General features: G+C 39.3%; 1 protein-coding gene across 1 annotated transcript; it reads left to right on the forward strand.

The window, feature by feature from the left end:
- Positions 1 to 374: 374 nt before the first annotated feature.
- On the forward strand, positions 375 to 19,559 carry rab3b (RAB3B, member RAS oncogene family). The gene is made up of 5 exons (XM_006635052.3): positions 375 to 686; positions 9,341 to 9,565; positions 15,862 to 15,980; positions 16,878 to 17,002; positions 17,673 to 19,559. The coding sequence occupies exons 2-5, from the start codon at positions 9,341 to 9,343 to the stop codon at positions 17,858 to 17,860; spliced, it is 657 nt and encodes a 218-aa protein (XP_006635115.1). The 5' UTR covers positions 375 to 686; the 3' UTR covers positions 17,861 to 19,559.
- Positions 19,560 to 19,828: the final 269 nt, after the last annotated feature.

Here is a 19,828-nt window from a genome sequence, read left to right on the forward strand (position 1 = left end):
ATGGTGTTCACGGTGGATGTATGACCAAGTCAAACAAATCACACTCATAAGTGTTTTAAGTGTAGCCTGATTCCAACCCCTGCCCTACATTTTATTGAGTTATATTGGACAGCAATGATCACAAATACCCTTGTGGCCTATACACATAACTTGTACATTTACCCACTAGATCAACAAATCAATAATGGTGATATAGGGGAGAGTATTTGAATAGATGACCGTACAGTAGATCGTTTATGATTAGATGTACAGTATACATGTCATATGTAGGCCTTGTAATACAGTCCTGGGTCTTGTACGGTGCAGTGTTCTCTGCTTACGTGTACGTGTTTAAGGGGGAGGTGAACGCTTTTAGAAAGCCTCTTCGTTGCTCCACCTTAAATTTCAGCAGCTTCTGCAGAGACTACAGCCGAGGTAGGAGCAGGTTGTGCGAATTACATCTTCCCCTGGCAAAATAAGAAAGACAGCGTTCATCATTTCAGTCGGGGAGGTCGCGAAACGACGTTTGGACCACAGATAATATTATTACACGTGAGAAAATAAAACGAAGATAAATCTTTTTGCACGAGATCGCTCAGTTCGTCTAGTTAACTCGTCTGAAATTCTGTCAGCTCGTTGCGTGCGTCTCTTCGATCACTTGAGCTTTGCATTCGGGTTTTGGGAAAAACTACAAAGGAAAATTAAAGGTGAGAATCGTCCTTTTTGTGTTTGATTTGTCTGCCATTCATTTTGCTTTTATTAATGTTTTTTTTTTGCTTTTGGCCAACGACAATGAATTGCATTTCATTTTAACAGAGTATTTTGCATGTTTGCTAGTGGTAACTTCAAGGCAAAATGTCTTATTATGGCTGATTTGCACAGATGACTAAAGCTTTTGCATTTTTAAACCCTGGAGCTCCCGCAGTGTTTTTTTTTTCAGTTGACATTTGACTATTTCAGAATAAGAGCGCAAAACAGCCCTTCGTTAGAATTAATAAATATGAAGACACTCCTACTCATAATACACCTTTACCTTTAATACGTCTGCCAAAGACTGTACCTGAGAAGGTGTACTGATTATGTTGTCGGCTATTTTCGAGATTTCCAGATTATTTCATGGTAAGCTTTGCTTTTTTTCCCTCTACAGCCCTCAGTTGCTAAGCAAAGGAAACGGTGTTTCATTTTCATGTGCATTGAGTAGTAATAGCACATCTTCGAGCGAGTCTGCTCTCGCATACAACCCGAATGAATCAAATTACGACCCGAATCCCAGGAGAACGGGTTCGGAGGTGTTGATGGTCATACTGATTCATAGAAAAACAAAATCAATGCGGTGTTCATATTGCTGTTGCTTGTCGGGGGGCGGAGGGTGACTGGGCTGTATCACAGTCGCCTTGCCTTCTTAATCCCTCCTTGCATTATTTATTCAACAAAACATTGCGCGCCGATGAAGGTAATAAATACTGTTGGAGGTCCTGATAATTAATGGCTATATTCCGCAGGGTTTAGTGTATAGATCATACAAATCAAATAGATAGTCGATGGTCTATCATCTTTATTGACCCCCTAATGTAAACAAATTGTCAGACATTAAATTCTCAATAATCTAGGATCAAGACAGAAAAAAAGATCATAACAAGGTATTTACCTTTTATTTCTTTTCTTTTAAAGTATGAGTACATAACACACTTTTAGGAATGTAAAGACATTATTTTGATCAGAATCCAACCATATGGGTGTGTTGTTATGCGGTCTGTAGTAATATACAGTGTGATTGATCAATATCTTTTTATTGTATAAAATCTTTGGATTAAAGGGACGTAGTAAATTGGAAGTTCTCCTGGACTAGGGTGAAAGACACCTGGATATGTAAGAGTGAGCCGGATTCCTTGCAGTGGTGCTGAAAGAGTCAGTGAAGCTTCGAGTGTAGAGTGTTGTACAGTTGTACAACAATCATGTGTGAGCCTTCATTTAACCAGATAAATCAACAAATTCTCACAAAAATGACCTGGAAATGACGTTATGCAGCAGGACAGGAATGACATGGAGTTAAGAATCACTACATCTCTTCCACAGTGGTCTCTTCTTACTGGTAAATAATGTTCATATTCACATCAGGCCCAAGATTGCTGTTGTGTCTACTGGTTATCATTCTTCTTTGGACTCTTCCTGACTTGGACGGAAACCATTGTGGACTTGAGTTTAACTCTTTACCACAGTTTCCTTGTGTTTATCTTCTTTGACTGGCATTATACATTGCATATAAAGCCTGGAGGGTTGCAGACCAGGAGTGAGTATCACTAGTGTAGTGTCACATTCAGAGCTGCCAACTCTGGTTTCTTCTTGCATTCACCCTTCACTGTGAATTGCTTGTGTGCCACGTAGCCTGCTCAGGTCGCTTTTTACTTGCCCAGGGCTGACTATGAGTAAAGACAGGGAAGGGCAGTCCCAGGCCTCGCGGGCTGAGCTCCTGGAGCTGGGACAGGTAGAGTATCTTTCAGTCAAATGACTGTTCAGTTCAGTTCAGAAACACAGATCAAAGGTGAATCCAAGAAGACCCTCAGACCCTAGGGAGAACATGAGGTGCCCATCCCTGGTTAAAGGCATCAAGTTGTGTGGAAGCCTACTCTATTGCAGTGGTTCACAGGTCCAGTTGTGGAAGCCCACAAGCCATGTCTTACTGGTGTTTTCTTAATGTAAACTACATTGAGTTTTCAAACATCCTTAAACATAAAGGGCAAAACAGTTTGGTGCTTTAAAGCTGGCAGTCTTTGAGGTAGCATTTATCACTTGTTCTATCCACATGCTGTAATATACTCCACACAAGAAAGAAAGAAGTAAATGGATAATACAGTATGAAAGAAAAATGGGAAAATCATAATTGCATAAGTATACAAACACTTTCATGTGGTAAGCCAAAATTAATTGAGGGTGCTCAAAATTAACACGAACAAGCCACACAATTAGTTAAGGACCCCTTGTGAGATAGTGGTTCATAGGATTGTGCAATAAATGCACCTGTTTCTGTTAAGTTCTTTCAGCCAGGTAGTGAATTTCAAGCAAAAATTGAACCATGAGGTCTAAGGAGTTTTCAAAGCAGCTCAGAATAAAATTGGAGAAAAGCACAAATGGGGATAAAGGCATAAGAAAGATAAAAAAAACACTGGCTATCACTTTGAACTCGGTGAAGTCGATCATTAAGAAGTGAAATGTGTATCGCACCACCCACACACTGCCTAGATCAGGCTGTCCCTTCTTACTGAGCAGCTGCACGAGGAGGAAACTGATTAAGGGGACAACTGTCAGGCCAACAGCAACTTGGAAAGAGCTACAGAGTTCAGTTACTTGGGAGAAAATGAGCATCAATCAACACAATCTGTCACTCTACAGTATGGTAGAATGGAAACTCTTCTCATATCCTACATGGGTTTTGCAATAAAGGAGTGTAGTGGTACTGCAAACAAAAATCAAAATGTTTTGTGGTCAGATGAGACAAAACTGGAACTTTTTCTAAACACAATGTATTGCATCTGACACAGAACCTACATAGTACAGCACTCAAGTCAGCATCATCGCAGCTATCAAACCTGGTTTGTGACAGCATTGTATTATAGTTCTGCTCCTCATCGGCAAGGACAGGGAGCTTGTCTGGACTGTTGGCATGATAGAGAGAGGAAAGTATCAGTAAATTTGACTGAAATCCTGCTTCAGACTTAAAACCTATTTAAAAATTCATCTTTCAAGAGGGAAAAGATACAGATCACTGGAATCATTTAAGAATGAGAAAGTGAGTGTTCTTATGTGGCCCAGTTAAAGTTCTGACTTGATTGGGACCCTGTGGAAAGATTTGAAAACTGCTGTCCATACATGATTTCCAAGCAACCTGAGATCTTGAGCAAATCTTGCACCCAGCTAGTGTAAAATGCTGGAAGGTGCATATCCAACAAATATTGAGTTTGCATGTCTAATACTATCAATATTTTTCATTATTTTTTTCTGTTTACTGTAACCTATCTCACCCTTAGAAGTCTTTAGTTTGAGAATTCAAGTTTTAAATCAAATGTACAGCCCCAGTACAATTTAGATGAGTGAAATATGGCTTTACCTGTGAATTAAGTGGGAAATTTAGACAGGCCAGGTTGAGCTCAACCAAACTGGAATTAAAAACCCGAACTACTATGGAATCTAAACATCTGCAGTTTATGGCCAAAACATTCCCACAACAAGCCCTAAAACAATTGTCAGTGCTATCATCATCATAATCCTCCAGCGTGCAGATGTGACGATATCCCAACCGCCAATCGACAATTTTTAAGACCTTGAGACAGCGGAATTACAAAGGCTCCTTTCATTAACACCAAGAACCGAAGACAGGTCAGAAATTGCTTGGAAGTACAAAGATGACCCAGACGAGTTGTGGAACAAAGTTTTGTGGACAGATGAGACCCAGATAAACCTTTGCCATAGGAAAAGGAAGGTGACGGTGTGGAGAAAGAAAGGAACTGCAGAGGTCCCAAAGAGTAGCACCTTGTGAAGCATGGTGAATGTTGTGTTACCGCCCAGGTGGGCATAACAGCCTCTGGAACTGGGTCTCCCATTATTATGAAGAGGTTCAACATCCATAGGCTGCAGAGGAACAACTAAATGTTCATTTTGTTCATGTAAATGTTCAATCTCCAGATTAAAATCCGGTTGCGCATGCATTGTACATGCCGGAGGAAAAACTCCCATAGAACTGGAAAAAACTCAAAAGTGCCAGCAGCAAAGACTTGGCAAAGTATCTCAAGTAATGATATGAAGAGTTTGGTGAGCTCAATGGGACGCATATTTTCAGTTTTCATCCTCATAGATATACAGTAGGCAAGAAAATGCTGTTACACTGTGAAATGTATTTAAGGTGAATCTGTCCCATTGTCTCTTGAGTCCTCACTGGGTTCTACACATTTGTGTTGTAATTTGATCAAATGTATTCATGGAATTATTCAAAAATAAAACCCATATGGTACTTATGATTTAAATTAATCTCATAATCGCAAAACCAAATTGCTTGGCTGTGAAGCAAAAATAATTTTTGACTTTGCTGTCCCAGTTCTTTTGAATAACACTGTAGCTATATTTTCTCCTTGCGTATCCACATGCTGGGCATAGCAATCCATGTGTTTGCAGAGATGTTGAGTATTTTAATCTATGTGACACTACACTTACAGTATACTGTACTATTTCCATTAAACTCTTTCTCTACATTTAAATTAAATTGTCAGAAAACTCTACTAACCTCCTAATTTTCCACGTTAATGCTTAAACCGCCCTAAAATTAGTGGCACCAGTAAGCAGATCTTTTGTCAAATTGACGGACAGTTTTGGATAGGCAGTTCAGTATCAATTTGATTAGCGGCACTAATGAGCCTCCCATCTGTTCCCTTATGGCGGTAATGAGAACTATTTTTATTTGTCATGACAATACATCACATAAAAAAGCATTAAGAACAGCAAAACCAGAAAAACAGGCAGAGTGCAGAAGAGTGTTCGTGTTTATGGCAACTTTGCATAAACAGGTTTACATTCAGATGTTGCTAAGTTGTGCATTTTGTGCTTGTCGAAAGCAGCAATGCAATGTTCTGTGTAAAAGTGGGACAATTGTTATTATTACTACTGTATATCAGATCGTAAGTCTGCCTCATTGCCACAGGGGTGTTGCATGACTTTGAGTAGTACTTAAATGAAGTATTATAGAGATCCTTTGAGATCAAAATCTGAGTATCCTTTAGCTCTAAAGGTTTCTTAAATTGAACAGATTTACAGATCCTTCAATACTTAATAATTGTCCTGAGCAATTGGATTTAGTGGACTTGGGCTCTCTTTAGGACAAGGATGGAAGACTTTGCACCATAAGCATCACGTATTCCAGGAATCTTGGTCCTGTTGAGTCAGTGTCTTCAGATTCTCAGTCCATCTGAGCTCCTGACAGTCTTAATTAAGATCTTTACTGGCTTAAGTGCCCTAGTTTAATCCTCCCAAATTTTCAGGTACTGATGCTTTTAAGAGACCTAGAAAACCTACAGACACATGATGCTCCAGAACCAGGATTGGGGACCCTTGACCTAGCATGTGTAGTTATTTGTGTGCCCTGATCGTTTACTTGCCTGTATTGTCTAGATGGTACAGAATATTAAATAACTACTCCATAATCAAAGTTTTTTAACCCCCCAATAAACACAATTATGAATGTTTTTACTTAAGACTCAAAGAGGTACCACATTACTTGGAGGAACCTTTGAAAAGGATTGAGACAGTCTTGAGTCAACCGAAACAACAGTAATCCTTCATTTCTGGTTCCAGAGAGCCACAGGGCCTTTTGGTCTCTGTGCTGCCTGAGCCTTTGAAGGTTGAATTGACAAACTAGTCTTAATTACAACTCCAAACCTTTATGTCTCGGTGGGGTTTGGAAAAATGTGAGGAACCCTACAGGCTGTTGGAAAAGACCAACATGAAAACAAAGGCTTAGCGGCAGAAGCAGAAAATAAAAGCATTCGGGGTGTACACCAGAAGACACTTCATCACCCACAGAGATCTGGGTGGCTGGATTCAGGTGGCCAAACATGTGACTCTGTCGGTTCCTTTGGGAAAAAGACTGGATTAAATTCCTGGATCAATACATTACCAGCTACCAAACAAGCAATGAATTATTTCATTCCTAGCTTTTCCTGTCTCCTATTATGGGATTATGGGAAGTGTCAACTGTAGAAATCTAGATTGTCCTTTCCAATGATGATACAGTGCAAAATGTTACAAAGATACCGTATGTATTTGTATACTACGAAAACACTGCTAGTGGGAAACACTACCCTAAGATAATATTCCAATTCATGTTTAAGTTACATACTGTAGTAGTGTTTCTTCAGGATAACATAGCAAGTACAGTAGCAACAGCAGAGAAGGTAAAATGTGCTTGTTTTTTACTCTCTGTTACACTGTTACCCACTGTAACAAGCTTGCAAATTATTCTGTAATACTAGCTACTGCATTTATGAGATATCTGCTTCAGTTTGATGTCAGAAGACAGGCCTCCCTCCCTGGGTGTGTTACATTTGAAGTTACTCATGTTTGTCAAATTAATAATTATTTTAGATGTTTATTGCACTTAATACCTTGAAGAATTCAGTTCCATTCCTCCTTACACATTGACAAATTTTGGTCAAGTAAATTCTGTTAATTTTCACTGGCATAGTAAAATCTCAAGCCTTTCTCCATCCGTGTCCAGTTGCTCAGTTTCATTATACCCTCACTAGGTTTGTAATATGCATACAGTATGTTTAGAAATACATCCGAGTATCTTTTCATTATGTGGATTTTGGAGTCCTGTGCACATCCTTTCTGAAATACCTGAATAGTCCTATCACAATAGAGATGACAGACCCTTATATGTAGGAGATCCCTAATAGTGATAACAAACACCTATTCACAGGAGCACTTTGTTAAATTTGTATTTGGCATAAAGCAGGAATTTGCATCATTAAATGCAGAATTAGTGGGTTGCATTCATAGGAGAAGGTCTGGCTTAAATTGTAATTTCGTAGCAAAGTCTACTTTTGAAATTCACTGTCCTTTTTTGGAGGTGACTGTGATCAGTGTTGTTTCACTGGGTTATTCAGACCTCTGATGACAAGCTGCTAATGCATAACACACCAACAAGGCAACAGGATAATTTCTTCTGGGGAAGAGATGGCTTCTGTTAAAATCCATGCTTATAGAGTCAATTGCAAAGCTTTTTTGCCACGCAAAAAAATAATCCTCAGTTTTTAACAGCAAGTAAGTGCCAGAATATGTCCAATACTTTTCCAAAAGTGGAAAAAAAAACCCAATGTGAAATCATGTGCATCAATGTTCTGTTTCTTGAGAGATCCCTGCCCTTGAACTTTTAGTTAAGTTTTGAAATGGGACCAAATAATTCTCCAGAGTGAAAGCTTTTGAAAGCCACCTCATTACAAGTGCTATTAATTTACACTAATGGTGTTGTGAAAAGATTATTGTTTTTACGAATGGTAACTTAACAGGAGTTCAGCTGATCATTGTTCTGCTTGAGCTGGAAAATAATAACACTGAGCAGTGACAGTAACTGAGAAAAACCCAAAGCACATTGTACTTTTGTCTTCTCTATGATTCAGCATGCTATTTCAAGCAGATCTCTGCGCTGGACATACAAAAAGCTAAGTTTTGTGGAGCAATTTTTGAAAAAAACAGACAGTGAAACAGCCCTTCCTACAGGCCAAACTCATCAAATATTTGTGTGTTCAATTTTTCTCACGATGTCATGCAAATTAAGGAAAAAGCATAAGTAAGTAATAAAATAACCGGCTTTACTTAAAAAAAACTCAGAAACAGTGGTTTCCACAGAGCCATGTTGTTCTTTGCAACATTGTCCTTGAAGTAAAAGATGGCTCAATGCCTGATTGCACAGTATTTTTGTTTATGTACTATTGTTCCAAGCTGATGGACTGGTGTGTGACCATAAATGTTGGAAGATTATTGCTTGCTTGGCAGCGGATGGCCTATAAATCTCCTAGTGTCATGATTCTTTGACATGTAATCAGTTCTTTACATACAGTTTAGTTACCCACTTCATGATGTGCAGCTCTGTCACAAAAGGCATACAAACAACATGTGCCCGCAGTTCTGCTCTGAGTAGTCTATGTGTTTAGCAAACAGATGTACAAATACCTCTTCTACCAGGTGAATTCTACTTAAATTAGTAAACTCATTAATAATGGTTAAAATAAGGCTTTGAATGAGCCCTTATATATCTTTACTACTTTAACAAATATAGACTTGATATGTTGCAAGAACAAATTTACCAGAATTAAACTTTGCCTTAAAGAGCTTAGTTTTAGGACAGTGCATCCACTGTGTGGTTAGAATTGGGACAGAATGTGGATGTCACAATGATATCTGCTGATTTCTATACCCATTTCTGAGTACTGTGGAAATAGTAATAGAAGAGCTCTGAAGCCACATTTTTACACACAATAAAAGCATTATGGGTCTTTACAATCTATTCAGATATAAATCCATTGTAATTTACACTTAATATTACGATACTATGATTGCATCAGCTGGGAAACAAGGCTGTTTAGTGGTTAAAGCAATCATCGCAAAGCTGCTGCCCAAGACCCAACTCACTGTATGTGGTCCTAAGTGTATTACACTGTTTATTCTAAGTGACTGTAAAAGACTCCAGTATCAGAGGTTTGATATCATGGTGTTCCCTGTGAATAAATGTGTCTTCCACAAGCCCTGAATCATTATGCATGATCATGACAATAACAGCCACTGCTAAGAGTCGCTCTGACTTCCTTTCACTCAGATGGCCAAGGTGGACTCCCGTTTCGGACATAAAGACTCTTCGGACCAGAATTTTGACTACATGTTCAAACTGCTGATCATCGGCAACAGCAGCGTAGGCAAGACCAGCTTCCTGTTCCGCTACGCCGACGACTCTTTCAGCAATTCTTTCGTCAGCACCGTGGGCATCGACTTCAAGGTCAAGACTGTGTACCGCAATGACAAGAGGGTCAAGCTGCAGATCTGGGTGAGTCCACCTGTTATAGCACTCTTCACAATAAAGTGATTTTACAATGGATGTGTAAAATCTATCGCTTCAAAGAGCTTTACAATACGTGGAAAACGCACAACTCCAAATAAAATGCAAGGCAGTTACAAAAACGGATAGAAATAATAGAAGGTGGAACAATCACACATTAGCCTCTATGAAAATGTTTTTTTTTACCTTCAGTTTAAATATACTGAAGCAGATCCTCTCATTGAATAGCAAAATCCTGGAGGACCTATGTGCATAAAACCAAATTTTCACTAGAACTGGGAGAGTGGTCAGTCAGCTAATGTTGGACCAAGCCTGATGTTTTAACCCCTTCCTCCCTGGTTTGGTCATTACTCCTAGTCATTCCTCTTTTCCATTTGTTTAATATATATCAGACTTGTGATGTATTGATACCCCGGAAACAGGAACCACTGGTAAACTATCATGGTTTCACTATCATGTAACCTTCATAAGTTTCTATTGCTCTCTCACACTTACACCCTTCTCCAACCGATCTACTGTAATTACCGTAACTGGATTGGACATCTTCCGTTGCCAGCTGTGCTCTTTTATGAAAGGAAGGAGCTTGCCTACAAGTGAAGCTAAATTCTCGAGACCCCTCGTGCGTGAGGGGTTTTATATTTCTTCTGGTCTCTGTAGCGTTTATCACAGTTTTAATGAAACAATGATCTGAACAGTGAAATACAAATCAGACGACACAAGGGGAAACTACTGTACAGTACATGGAGGAGCTTTTAAAATACAAAAAGCATTTTTTACTAAAGGGTTGTGGAAGTGTGGGGAAATAAACTACCCAGTCATGTTGTAGAAGCCAATAGTCCAAAGACATACTGGTAGGTTAATTGCCTTCTGGGAAAAATGGCCCAGGTGTAAGTGTGTATGTATCCGTGTTTGTGTCTGTGTGTGCCCTGTGGTGGACTAGCGTCCTCTTCAGGGTGTATCCCACTGCCCGGTACGTGCCAGGATAGGATCTGGCTCCCACGCAACCCTGAATTGGATGAAACAGATAGAAAATGGGTAAATGGTGGATTCGTCCCGTACAGGTGATCCTATGATTTAATTCTAATAGTTGTTTCCGTTACCTTACATACTGTATACTAGAAGTCAGACTTATTGGTTTGGAATTGCTTGGTCCAGTTTTCTCACCCTTTTTATGTGAGACCATCGTGAGCCAGGTTAATTTTACTGTACCGAGGAGGTGTTGTTGTGATTGTAGTCCTGCTCCGTTCAAGAGGAACTGCAGGTTCAGACATTTGGTGTCTGTGCTTGGCTGAGGAGCCAATAGTGTGAAGCTGCCATCTGTGGGATTTTGACTGAATGCCTCTAAGTCAGAATCGCTCAACATTTCCAGTTGGCAACTACATTACCCATTCTCTAATCTCTCCTTCAATGTCTTCAGAATAATATCTCTTGTTAACTTGAGTACAATTGGTAAGATACCATCAAAAAGACCATTTAAGTTCCTTTGTCTGCCCTTTAAGAGCCTTGACAGAGATAAGGATTTACGTGCCTTTAGCTTTGTGCTTAAGGTGATCATTTCATTATTCCATATTTTCCAAAGGAGTTCAATAACCAAATCCTATTGCTGGAGTGTTGCTACAGCCCATTTCAGCAGGTGGGTAAAGAGCTTGCTCCAGTAGTTGCTATGTTAGTGAGGGACCCTTTATAGCTGCTTACACCCAGGGCCGGCTCCTGGCAAAGGCAAACTAGGTGACTCCCTTGGGCCCCACCCCGATCAAAAACTGACCAATCATGATCAAGAACGTAATGCTTCTGAAGCGCAGAAACGAAGAACCGGATAGGCAATCTTGTAACAGAGGTGTGCCAAATCAAGTCATTGTAATAACACATTTGTATTTCATTGGCTTGTGAGTCATTCCGATCCATGTAACTGGTAGATAAGCCACGTTTTCAGGCTAGACACTGCCTGCTGGAGGTGTTTTACTAGACGTTAGCACGTCTGTACACATGGCGCTTGGGTCACCCAGCTAAAAATCAGCGCTGCTCAGCCAAAAAAAGCATGAAAGAAAATGTGCACTACAAATGACTGTTCAGCAGTTATACATAATCAGCTTTAAAACGCATTGATTTTCCTTGCAGTTTCTCCTGTGTTTCATTAAAAGGTGGTTTTGTAAACCCAACCTTCAGGTTGCAGTCTCTCACCTGAGGTCAGCTGTGGCACATGACCGTCTCAGCCATCATGAGCACCGTCTCAACCAGCCATCATGAGCATCAGTCACGCAGTAGGTCAGCACCTGGCGTGTGAAGATGTCATTGATGATTTTGCCTCCCAAAATCCTGAACGTTTTTTTCTAAAAGCTTCCCATCACTTCAGCCTAATTGATCTCACCCTTGTAATTGAGCTTATTTCTTACTTAATTACATATTTATTTTTACAATTCCTTTCTACAAAGGTTTCAATGCAGTAATTTGTAAGTTATGATTTGCTATAATTTTGAAGTAACGGAGGTCTTCTTATGTATTGTTATTAATATTCCTATTTATGACTTTCAGAGTTAAAATACAAGTTATCCTTGTAAAATCTGTGCTTCCTGTTCTTGTTTGTAACTTATTATGTATTCTTCAAAGCTGGTTAATATATTTTATAGTTATATAATTCATTTATTTAATTGTTCTTAATATTATTAGCAGTGAATATGGAGGGGCCCTTTTCCAAAATGTTGCCTAAGGCCCCCAAAAAGCTAGGGCCAGCCCTGCTTACACCAGTGTAAATCCTTTGCCTCCTGTCAGTTATATTTGTTAGCAGTGTTTTTAATCTTTCCCTATAAATGCTGCTCACTGTTTCAACACAGAGTGACAAGAAAAGTGAGTGTAGAGCTAAACTACATGAATGGTTAAGTATTTTATTCTGAATAAGTAGAAAAATGGAAAGGAGTGCAATTTGTCGCTCTCATAAATACGGTATAGCTCTGTGTGAAAACATTAAACAATCTATATTGATACAGACATTTGCTAAACTCAGAGTGAAATAGTGATGCTAGTGCACAGTCAGCTGATCTGTCTGTGATTATTGCAGGAAATACTGAAGCCCTGTGTTTCATGTTTTCAAGTCAGTAATCATGGTTGGGGCCTAGAGCTGTTAACGCACTTGCAGGGAGGTGGTTGCCATGACAGCAACACCTTCTGCCGATCCCAGTGTGTTTCCTCAGGGAGTGAAAGCAGGCCTACTGTTGTTAGGGGAGGAATCTTTTTTTGTGAATAAAGAAGTAAGGGCCGATGATTATCCACACTCTTGGAGTGAAGTGCAGTAAATAATAAGCAGCATGATCATTTTGGATTGGAGCAGGAAAAAATCAGGGCTAAAAATAGTCATGTTAAAAAAACGTGACCAACTTTCATCAGCCAATATGTACAATAGATCCTGGCTATAAACACGAGAGCTGCTCCCAGTGAAAATACAGAAAATGACTAGAAAACGTCATTAGGGCACTAGCTGACATTGGCCTGATCAAACAAGAATTCTTAAACCATTGGGAAACACAAGATGTTGCTACAGAGACACATCTGGATTGGCCTTTTGCTTGGGAGGGCTGACAATACGGATTTAATGTAGGTTTAAGTGCTACATCTTGCTTATTACTGACTATTACGAATTTAAAGAAAAGCTTTTTTTGTTAGTGAGCTGAAACCTCAATTAAAGGACTTTAACAACTGTTAAAAACATACTGACACTCTTCGTGCTTCTATTTATATTCCTAGGCCACGTGATGTTGCACAGGGTAGCGGAGTATTGTGTTTTGGGGTTCTGAACTAGTTACCAGGGAGTTGTGCTTCCAAGCCCTCTTTGAGCAAAGCAATATCTTAACACATGAGCACAATCCAAAACAAAGTCCTGTTACAGGCTAGCATGCTAATGTCCTTCTTTCAGACTACCTGACTTTATTTCCTCAGATATGATGAGGAAAATGATGATAGAAAGGGATTGTTAAAACTGAAGCATACCTTTATACAGTATGTTAATCATTTACTATGTACCTGTATACACCAGATACACAATTACTCATTAATTACTCACTAATATCTTTGTTGACTTATCTTATTAAATCTGAAGTAAGGTTGCAGGAATCCATTCAGGGTGGGTGTTGCTGGATATCACCAGGATTTGGGTGGTTGAAGACATTGAGCCTTTATACTCACAAGGCTGGCATCTCGGCAATAAGCCCCTGTTCCACTTGATCAGTTTTGCAAAGAGAATGTCAAGACAAGGCTTGACCCAGGTATTCCAGTTTTGGTGGTACTCAGCAATGAAATGGGGACCCAAGGTTCAGTGTGGAAAATAAGCAAAGGGAGTGGCTAGGACAGAAAGCACTGACTGATGTTTCCCAAGGATCAGGTGTGAAACACTGCTTCATGATGTAGAGTAAGCCTGAAAGACCAAGCTGTTCTCACATCTGACACCCCTATAAGTATCGGAAAGATCAGTGCTCATTGGCTGTGTATTACTGGAGCCTGGTTGTAATTCATTGTGTATTGTGTCTGTGTTGGAAGGAGGAACATTAACCTGTGATGCCGAGAACCAGAGTCTCTGTTGCACTGGATCTTTATATTCTGGAGTACTGTGGGAAAATCCATCCTAAACTGCATTACATGATTGTTACCGTGTTTTTTCAGTTAACAGAGATATTTGAAGTGGCTGCTCAGAGTAAGCACACCACATTTTCACTGGCTAAGGATTCTGCTACTTTACTTCTTTTAAATGATGTCATCTGCCTTCTGTAGCTTGAATGTGCCGTTGAACAGTGATGACATTTAACGTCCCATGTAAAATGGTAGTGGGTAGTGGGTCTTAAAAAAAGTTTTGAAACAATTCCTTTTATTTTTTAAACTCCTTTGTTAAAAAAACAGACTTTTGTGTCCAGCCTGCTCAGTAACAATTGGCCCATATCTAAATGTACCATTTTCAGCAAAGGTTCAAGAACATGCAGTGTGCCTTTGCTTAGAAAATTATCAGCAGTCTGCAAAGAAACTACAGAACCTATTTCTGTCTGGTTTCAGATATGTGTCTAGTATAGAAACCGCTCATTAGGTTTGCTAGTGATTTATCTATTAGTGTTGATTCTCTCTCTGTATATTTTTGTTCTGTTGGACTTTATTCAGTGCTGCTGTTGATCCAGTTGATCGAGTCTTCTTACTAAATAGACTAGAGATGGTTTCCAGTGCTGTTGGAATTGTTCTTATGTAGTTTAAATTTTCCCTAACTGATAGGAAACCATTAATTCAAGTTAACACTAGTTTTCCTTAATAAAGTTGGTTATCAAAGGTTTAAGTGCATCATAATTTATATGATTAAATACAAATGTCAGGATCCAAATATATGAATGGTGATGAGGATGATGATTAGAACATAAAAATGTTGCAAACGAGATGGTTCTAAGATCCAACTTGCTCATTTGGTTTCTTGTAGTTAATTGATCTGATATTGTTTAGCTGTGTTCTTGAAGGATCCCAGGTTATAATCTTGATTCTGCTACCTGTCTGGCAATATGTTTCAGGCTCCTGAAACCCCTTGAATAAAGCTATACCTTCTGTTCTTGATCCTAAATCCACTTGTTGTTACTTTTCATAGAGATTCCTCTATACCATTCTTCATGATCAACACTGAAACATATTATTTGTTCTTGTAATTTTATTGAACTACATATGCTGGATAGTCCAGTGCTACAGTGTAACCCTACTAAGTTATTTTGTACTGTGGCAAAGACGCACTCTGATTCCCCCAAAAAACAGAATTATGAAGATAAAGGGAGCAGTAGGCTGATAATCTCTCCTTGCAAAGCATTTCTGCAGCACTTGAGAGAAAAGGGGTGTGTTGCTGTGTTTAGTAAGTCAGGAAGGAGATATTGGAAGAGATTATAACTGCCTGCTCCAGTGTGATTGAGGTTAAGAGGTGATTGCAGCAGCCAGCCCTGTCATGTGCAATTAGTTTCCTTCAGGTGACAACAAATCACTGGGATTTGCGGGTGCATCATAAGCTTTGCTTTTAAAATAATATTTTCTCACTTTAGTAACCTGATTGGTTACTAAAAGTGGTTCACAACCTTTTAGTGGAGAGAAGAGATCCCATCAAGCCTTGTGTGGATTGCTACAAAAACCCCAGGCCAAGGATCGAGCTGTGGGGCTTCAGTTTTTCTGTAGCTTGTACGATTTAACCCGTACTCCTGTCTTATTTACAGTACAATACTTCCATGGCGGGGGCAAAGGAATTTTACTGTCTTTAACTCATGCTCACCTTTTGATTTCCTCAGGACACTGCAGGGCAGGAACGGTACCGGACCATAACAACAGCCTATTACCGGGGTGCTATGGGCTTTATCCTCATGTATGACATCTGCAATGAGGAGTCCTTTAATGCCGTGCAGGACTGGTAGGTATAACACAAGTGTCCAAGGCAGTATTTCAGATAATTATCGGGCTGCTCCAAAAAAGTTCAATGAAAAACTTCAGGCTACAAAGCAAGTGTTGCGTTCATTTTCACTAAAATATCAGGCAATCCTCGTTTTTTAAACACTTTTATATTTGAAGCACAATTCTCACTCTTTAGGACTGTCTCTGCATAACATTTCAGTTCTAATTAATTAATTGGATTATACTATATAACACTTTTCACCCTATTACATATAGAAAGCGAGCCCTTTCATCCACTGTTGAAATAGAAAAAATGAAGTGAGAAAATTGCTCCACTAACTTAATTCAGGGGGATTTAATTCAGTACACCAAAGTAGAATTTAGCTAGGACACTGGCTAAAACTAGTGATTTTAGGAGTGTACCATGGTACAATGACTTTATTTAATGCCTCACATGTATGTGTAGTGTCCCCTGTTACAAAACATTGTGATATTGCTTTTGGAAGTCGTAGTCCAGAAAAAAGAGCACCACTTACTAGGCAATCTACACAACATACTATATAGCAGCATTCTTGTTTTTCTTCGAGGTCTCCCATCCAGTCCTGACCAGGCTCAGCCTTTCTTAGTTTCTGAGATCTGATGAGATGCACAACTGGCTAGACTGGCGTTCTTTTGAAGGTTTAACGGGGACTGTCACAGGCTTCCTTAGCTGCTGAGTGGAATGTTCTGTTCGGTATTCCACAATACATCTGGAGTCAGTTTAATTCACAGGGGAGAAACAAAGCTTAGTTTCCGAATTTTGTGATATCCCATAGTGCTTTGCGACCTAGCAGTTTCTGTATAGAGTAATGATGTACTCCTCCATAACCACTGAACATCATTACTATGTATTGTATGTTTCTTCTGTGTTTCTTAGGGCAACCCAGATCAAGACCTACTCATGGGACAATGCCCAGGTCATCCTGGTGGGCAACAAGTGCGACATGGATGATGAGCGAGTGGTGCCAGCAGACAAGGGCAAGCAGCTGGCTGACCAGCTGGGTAGGTCTATGAGACAGCTAGGTAAACTCCTGTGGGAGCTGTCAGATCCTCCTAGTACAAGAGTTAGGAGAAGCAGAGAAATAAATAGGATGGAAACTCCTTAAACTTAAACAGGAAACCGACTGGCTTCGTCCAGTTTTTGGCAACTCGTCGTGGTTTTCCGGCTTCTTCATTGTTCAGTGGATGGGGTGGCTGTGAGGGCATCAGACCAGTCTGTAACATTGCTGTCCAGTATAAGCGTGTCTGCTGAGCTCCATCTGATTGACGGGACAATGAAAATATGGTAAACATATACTCGCATTGTAATGTAGTAGTAAGCAATGTTCCTGACGTTTTTGACTGTTGTTCAAAACAACAAAACAGCTCCAGCTTTTGAAATAATCAGAGCTAATTATAGTTTGATTGGGGTCATAAAAAGTTGAGTGCCTGTTGCATCTTTAGGATAAATTGTCAATTTTTCTGAATGTTATTTCCCAGTGGGTAGGTGGCATTTATGAAGGTGTTATACTGACAACTTTAGACTACATTCAAATACAGCTACATACAGTATACAGCTTCAGTTTTTCTGATATCCCTCTATTGCGTTATTAAACCAATTTGTGTTTTTTCCAACAGCATTTTGCAAAAGAAAAGCAAAAATCCTCTGTTTTGCTTGTTTTTTTTAACGTAGGCTTTGAGTACTTTGAAGCCAGTGCCAAGGAGAACATCAATGTCAGACAGGTGTTTGAGCGCCTGGTGGACATCATCTGTGTGAAGATGTCCGAGAGCGTGGACACCGACCCTGCGATGGTCACTGGAGCCAAGAACACCAGGCTGACCGACAACCCTCCCCAGCTGCCCCAGAACTGTGCCTGCTAACCTCTGGCTCTCAGCTCCCCTGCCCAGGTCACCACCTCCCTGGCCCAGAGGACAACCAAGCACACTGCCTCTTTGGGAACAGCTTGTCCAGTTTAAAGACAAAAAAAAACAGTCATGTAATGCTTAGGATTGAAGAGATAGTTGCACTTGCTCTGGTGTGAAATATTGCACAACTGACCTTCCTTTGTCCCTCTTCAGTTACTTACATTTGAACATAAGAGTATAAAAATGAAGACGTCTTCATAGCAGTTATAATTCTCTCAAATGACCACACAACGCAGTAGTGCCACAGTCTTTCCCTCCAATGGGGAGTTCAGCAAGGAATATAGTCCCACTTAAAGCAGGGACCGTGTAGCACAAGCGAGATGCACTATAAGAGGGGAACCTATATAGTGTTTTGATGTGGTGTGGTGATGTATCCACTGGATTTGAAACATACTACAATATCCCTTCAGAAATCCATTCAAAGTCACCCACTCTGCTGAAGAAATTTTTAAAGGATCTCATTCCTTTTAAACTTCTGCCTGTGCAGAATCTGAGTATTTTTTATGCACCACTGGGATCTTATTTGCTACAACACATGGATGCATTCCCACTTCAGGTCATGTGAAAGCTGTGAAACTCTAGCTTGCGAAGAAAGCACCATAATGGTTTTAATACTTCAGCTATAGTCCTAGCTTTATGGCCAAGGATCTGAACAGCCATATCTAGGCCAAAATATTTATAGGCCTGTATTACTGGTCAAGAAGTCCTTTGAATTTTAGACTGTTCACATCACATGGGGACATCAGTCAAGCATGTCAACATGTGGACAAGCAGTGCAATTATCTTTTCAAGAACCAAATCAGATATAATGAGTAAAGGTATATTATTAGATGATCAGTCAGTATGTTGTCATGTACTGTATGAGTCCTGTTTTACACGTAAAAACATATATATATATATATGAACCCATATACGTAATGGGGAAGCACATATTTGTTATATATATAAAATGTGTACATGTGTTATATAATGTATGAAGTATATAGTACGGAAATTTCTGTAGCTTTCTCTAAATGCCCACTTTAAACCTGGGACATCAGGAAAAAATCAAGTTGTTTTAAAATTTTGTAAGTAATTTAAGTGTTATTTTCAGTTCATGTCAAAATAATTCTTTAGGAGGCATCTGTACCAGTGACTACAATATATACAAAAGTGGCTATCAAAATGCATTTGTAAAACAACCATTGCTTACTTTTAACTAAGAACAAAGTGTATCTTCTCTATCGCATAAAATGAGAAACTATCCTTAATTTAAACTGTCACACATTGCAAAAAATATTTTAATTTAAAACATATTACTCTATTAAAATTAATTGTTAAGTAGACACATTAGAGTTTCATGGATACCTAGAAATCAAACCTTACAGCGTACAGATTTGATGTCTTGTTGTAGTGGACTAATAAATAGAAATAGTTTATGTAAATGATGAAGTAAAATTTGACATTTTTAATTTAATTACAGAGTGAAATAAATTGTGATGGGTTCAGTAAGATTAGGTATGCCAAAGCACAGAGACGACAGCTAAAAAAAGCACAAAAGTGTTATACAATCATACTGTATGTATAGCTATTATGAATTACTATACAATCACAGGTAGGTAGGTTTGCTTCTTTTCCTGCATTTTTGTTACAATAAAAAGCAATCGGCTTTTAACGCAACGTGTCTGAATTGTTCATTGGCATGTCTTATTGATGCTGCAGGGCATCTTACTTGTTGCTGGTCCTAGAGGTCTACAGTGTCTTTGGACTTCTTTACAACCTGTCTCTTAGCTGATTAACTGAAACCATTGATTTCATTGGCCAAGATTAACATGACCTTCAGCCTGGAAATGAAGGATTAGGGCTCTCCAGGACAAGGGAAGGTCATCATTTCTACAGTATAGGGTATTTGCAGTATTTGACTATAGTTGAAGTTTACTGTGG

The sequence above is a fragment of the Lepisosteus oculatus genome, chromosome 9 (genome assembly GCF_040954835.1).
Source record: "Lepisosteus oculatus isolate fLepOcu1 chromosome 9, fLepOcu1.hap2, whole genome shotgun sequence".
NCBI classification, from domain to species: Eukaryota; Metazoa; Chordata; class Actinopteri; order Semionotiformes; family Lepisosteidae; genus Lepisosteus; species Lepisosteus oculatus.

Excerpts from the sequence above, each read along its gene's own strand:
- rab3b (XM_006635052.3), top strand. The coding sequence starts at position 9,341 with ATGGCCAAGGTGGACTCCCGTTTCGGACATAAAGACTCTTCGGACCAG. Across the intron at positions 9,566-15,861 it reads GGGTCAAGCTGCAGATCTGG|GACACTGCAGGGCAGGAACG; the intron begins GTGAGTCCACCT and ends TGATTTCCTCAG. Across the intron at positions 17,003-17,672 it reads GCAGCTGGCTGACCAGCTGG|GCTTTGAGTACTTTGAAGCC; the intron begins GTAGGTCTATGA and ends TTTTTAACGTAG.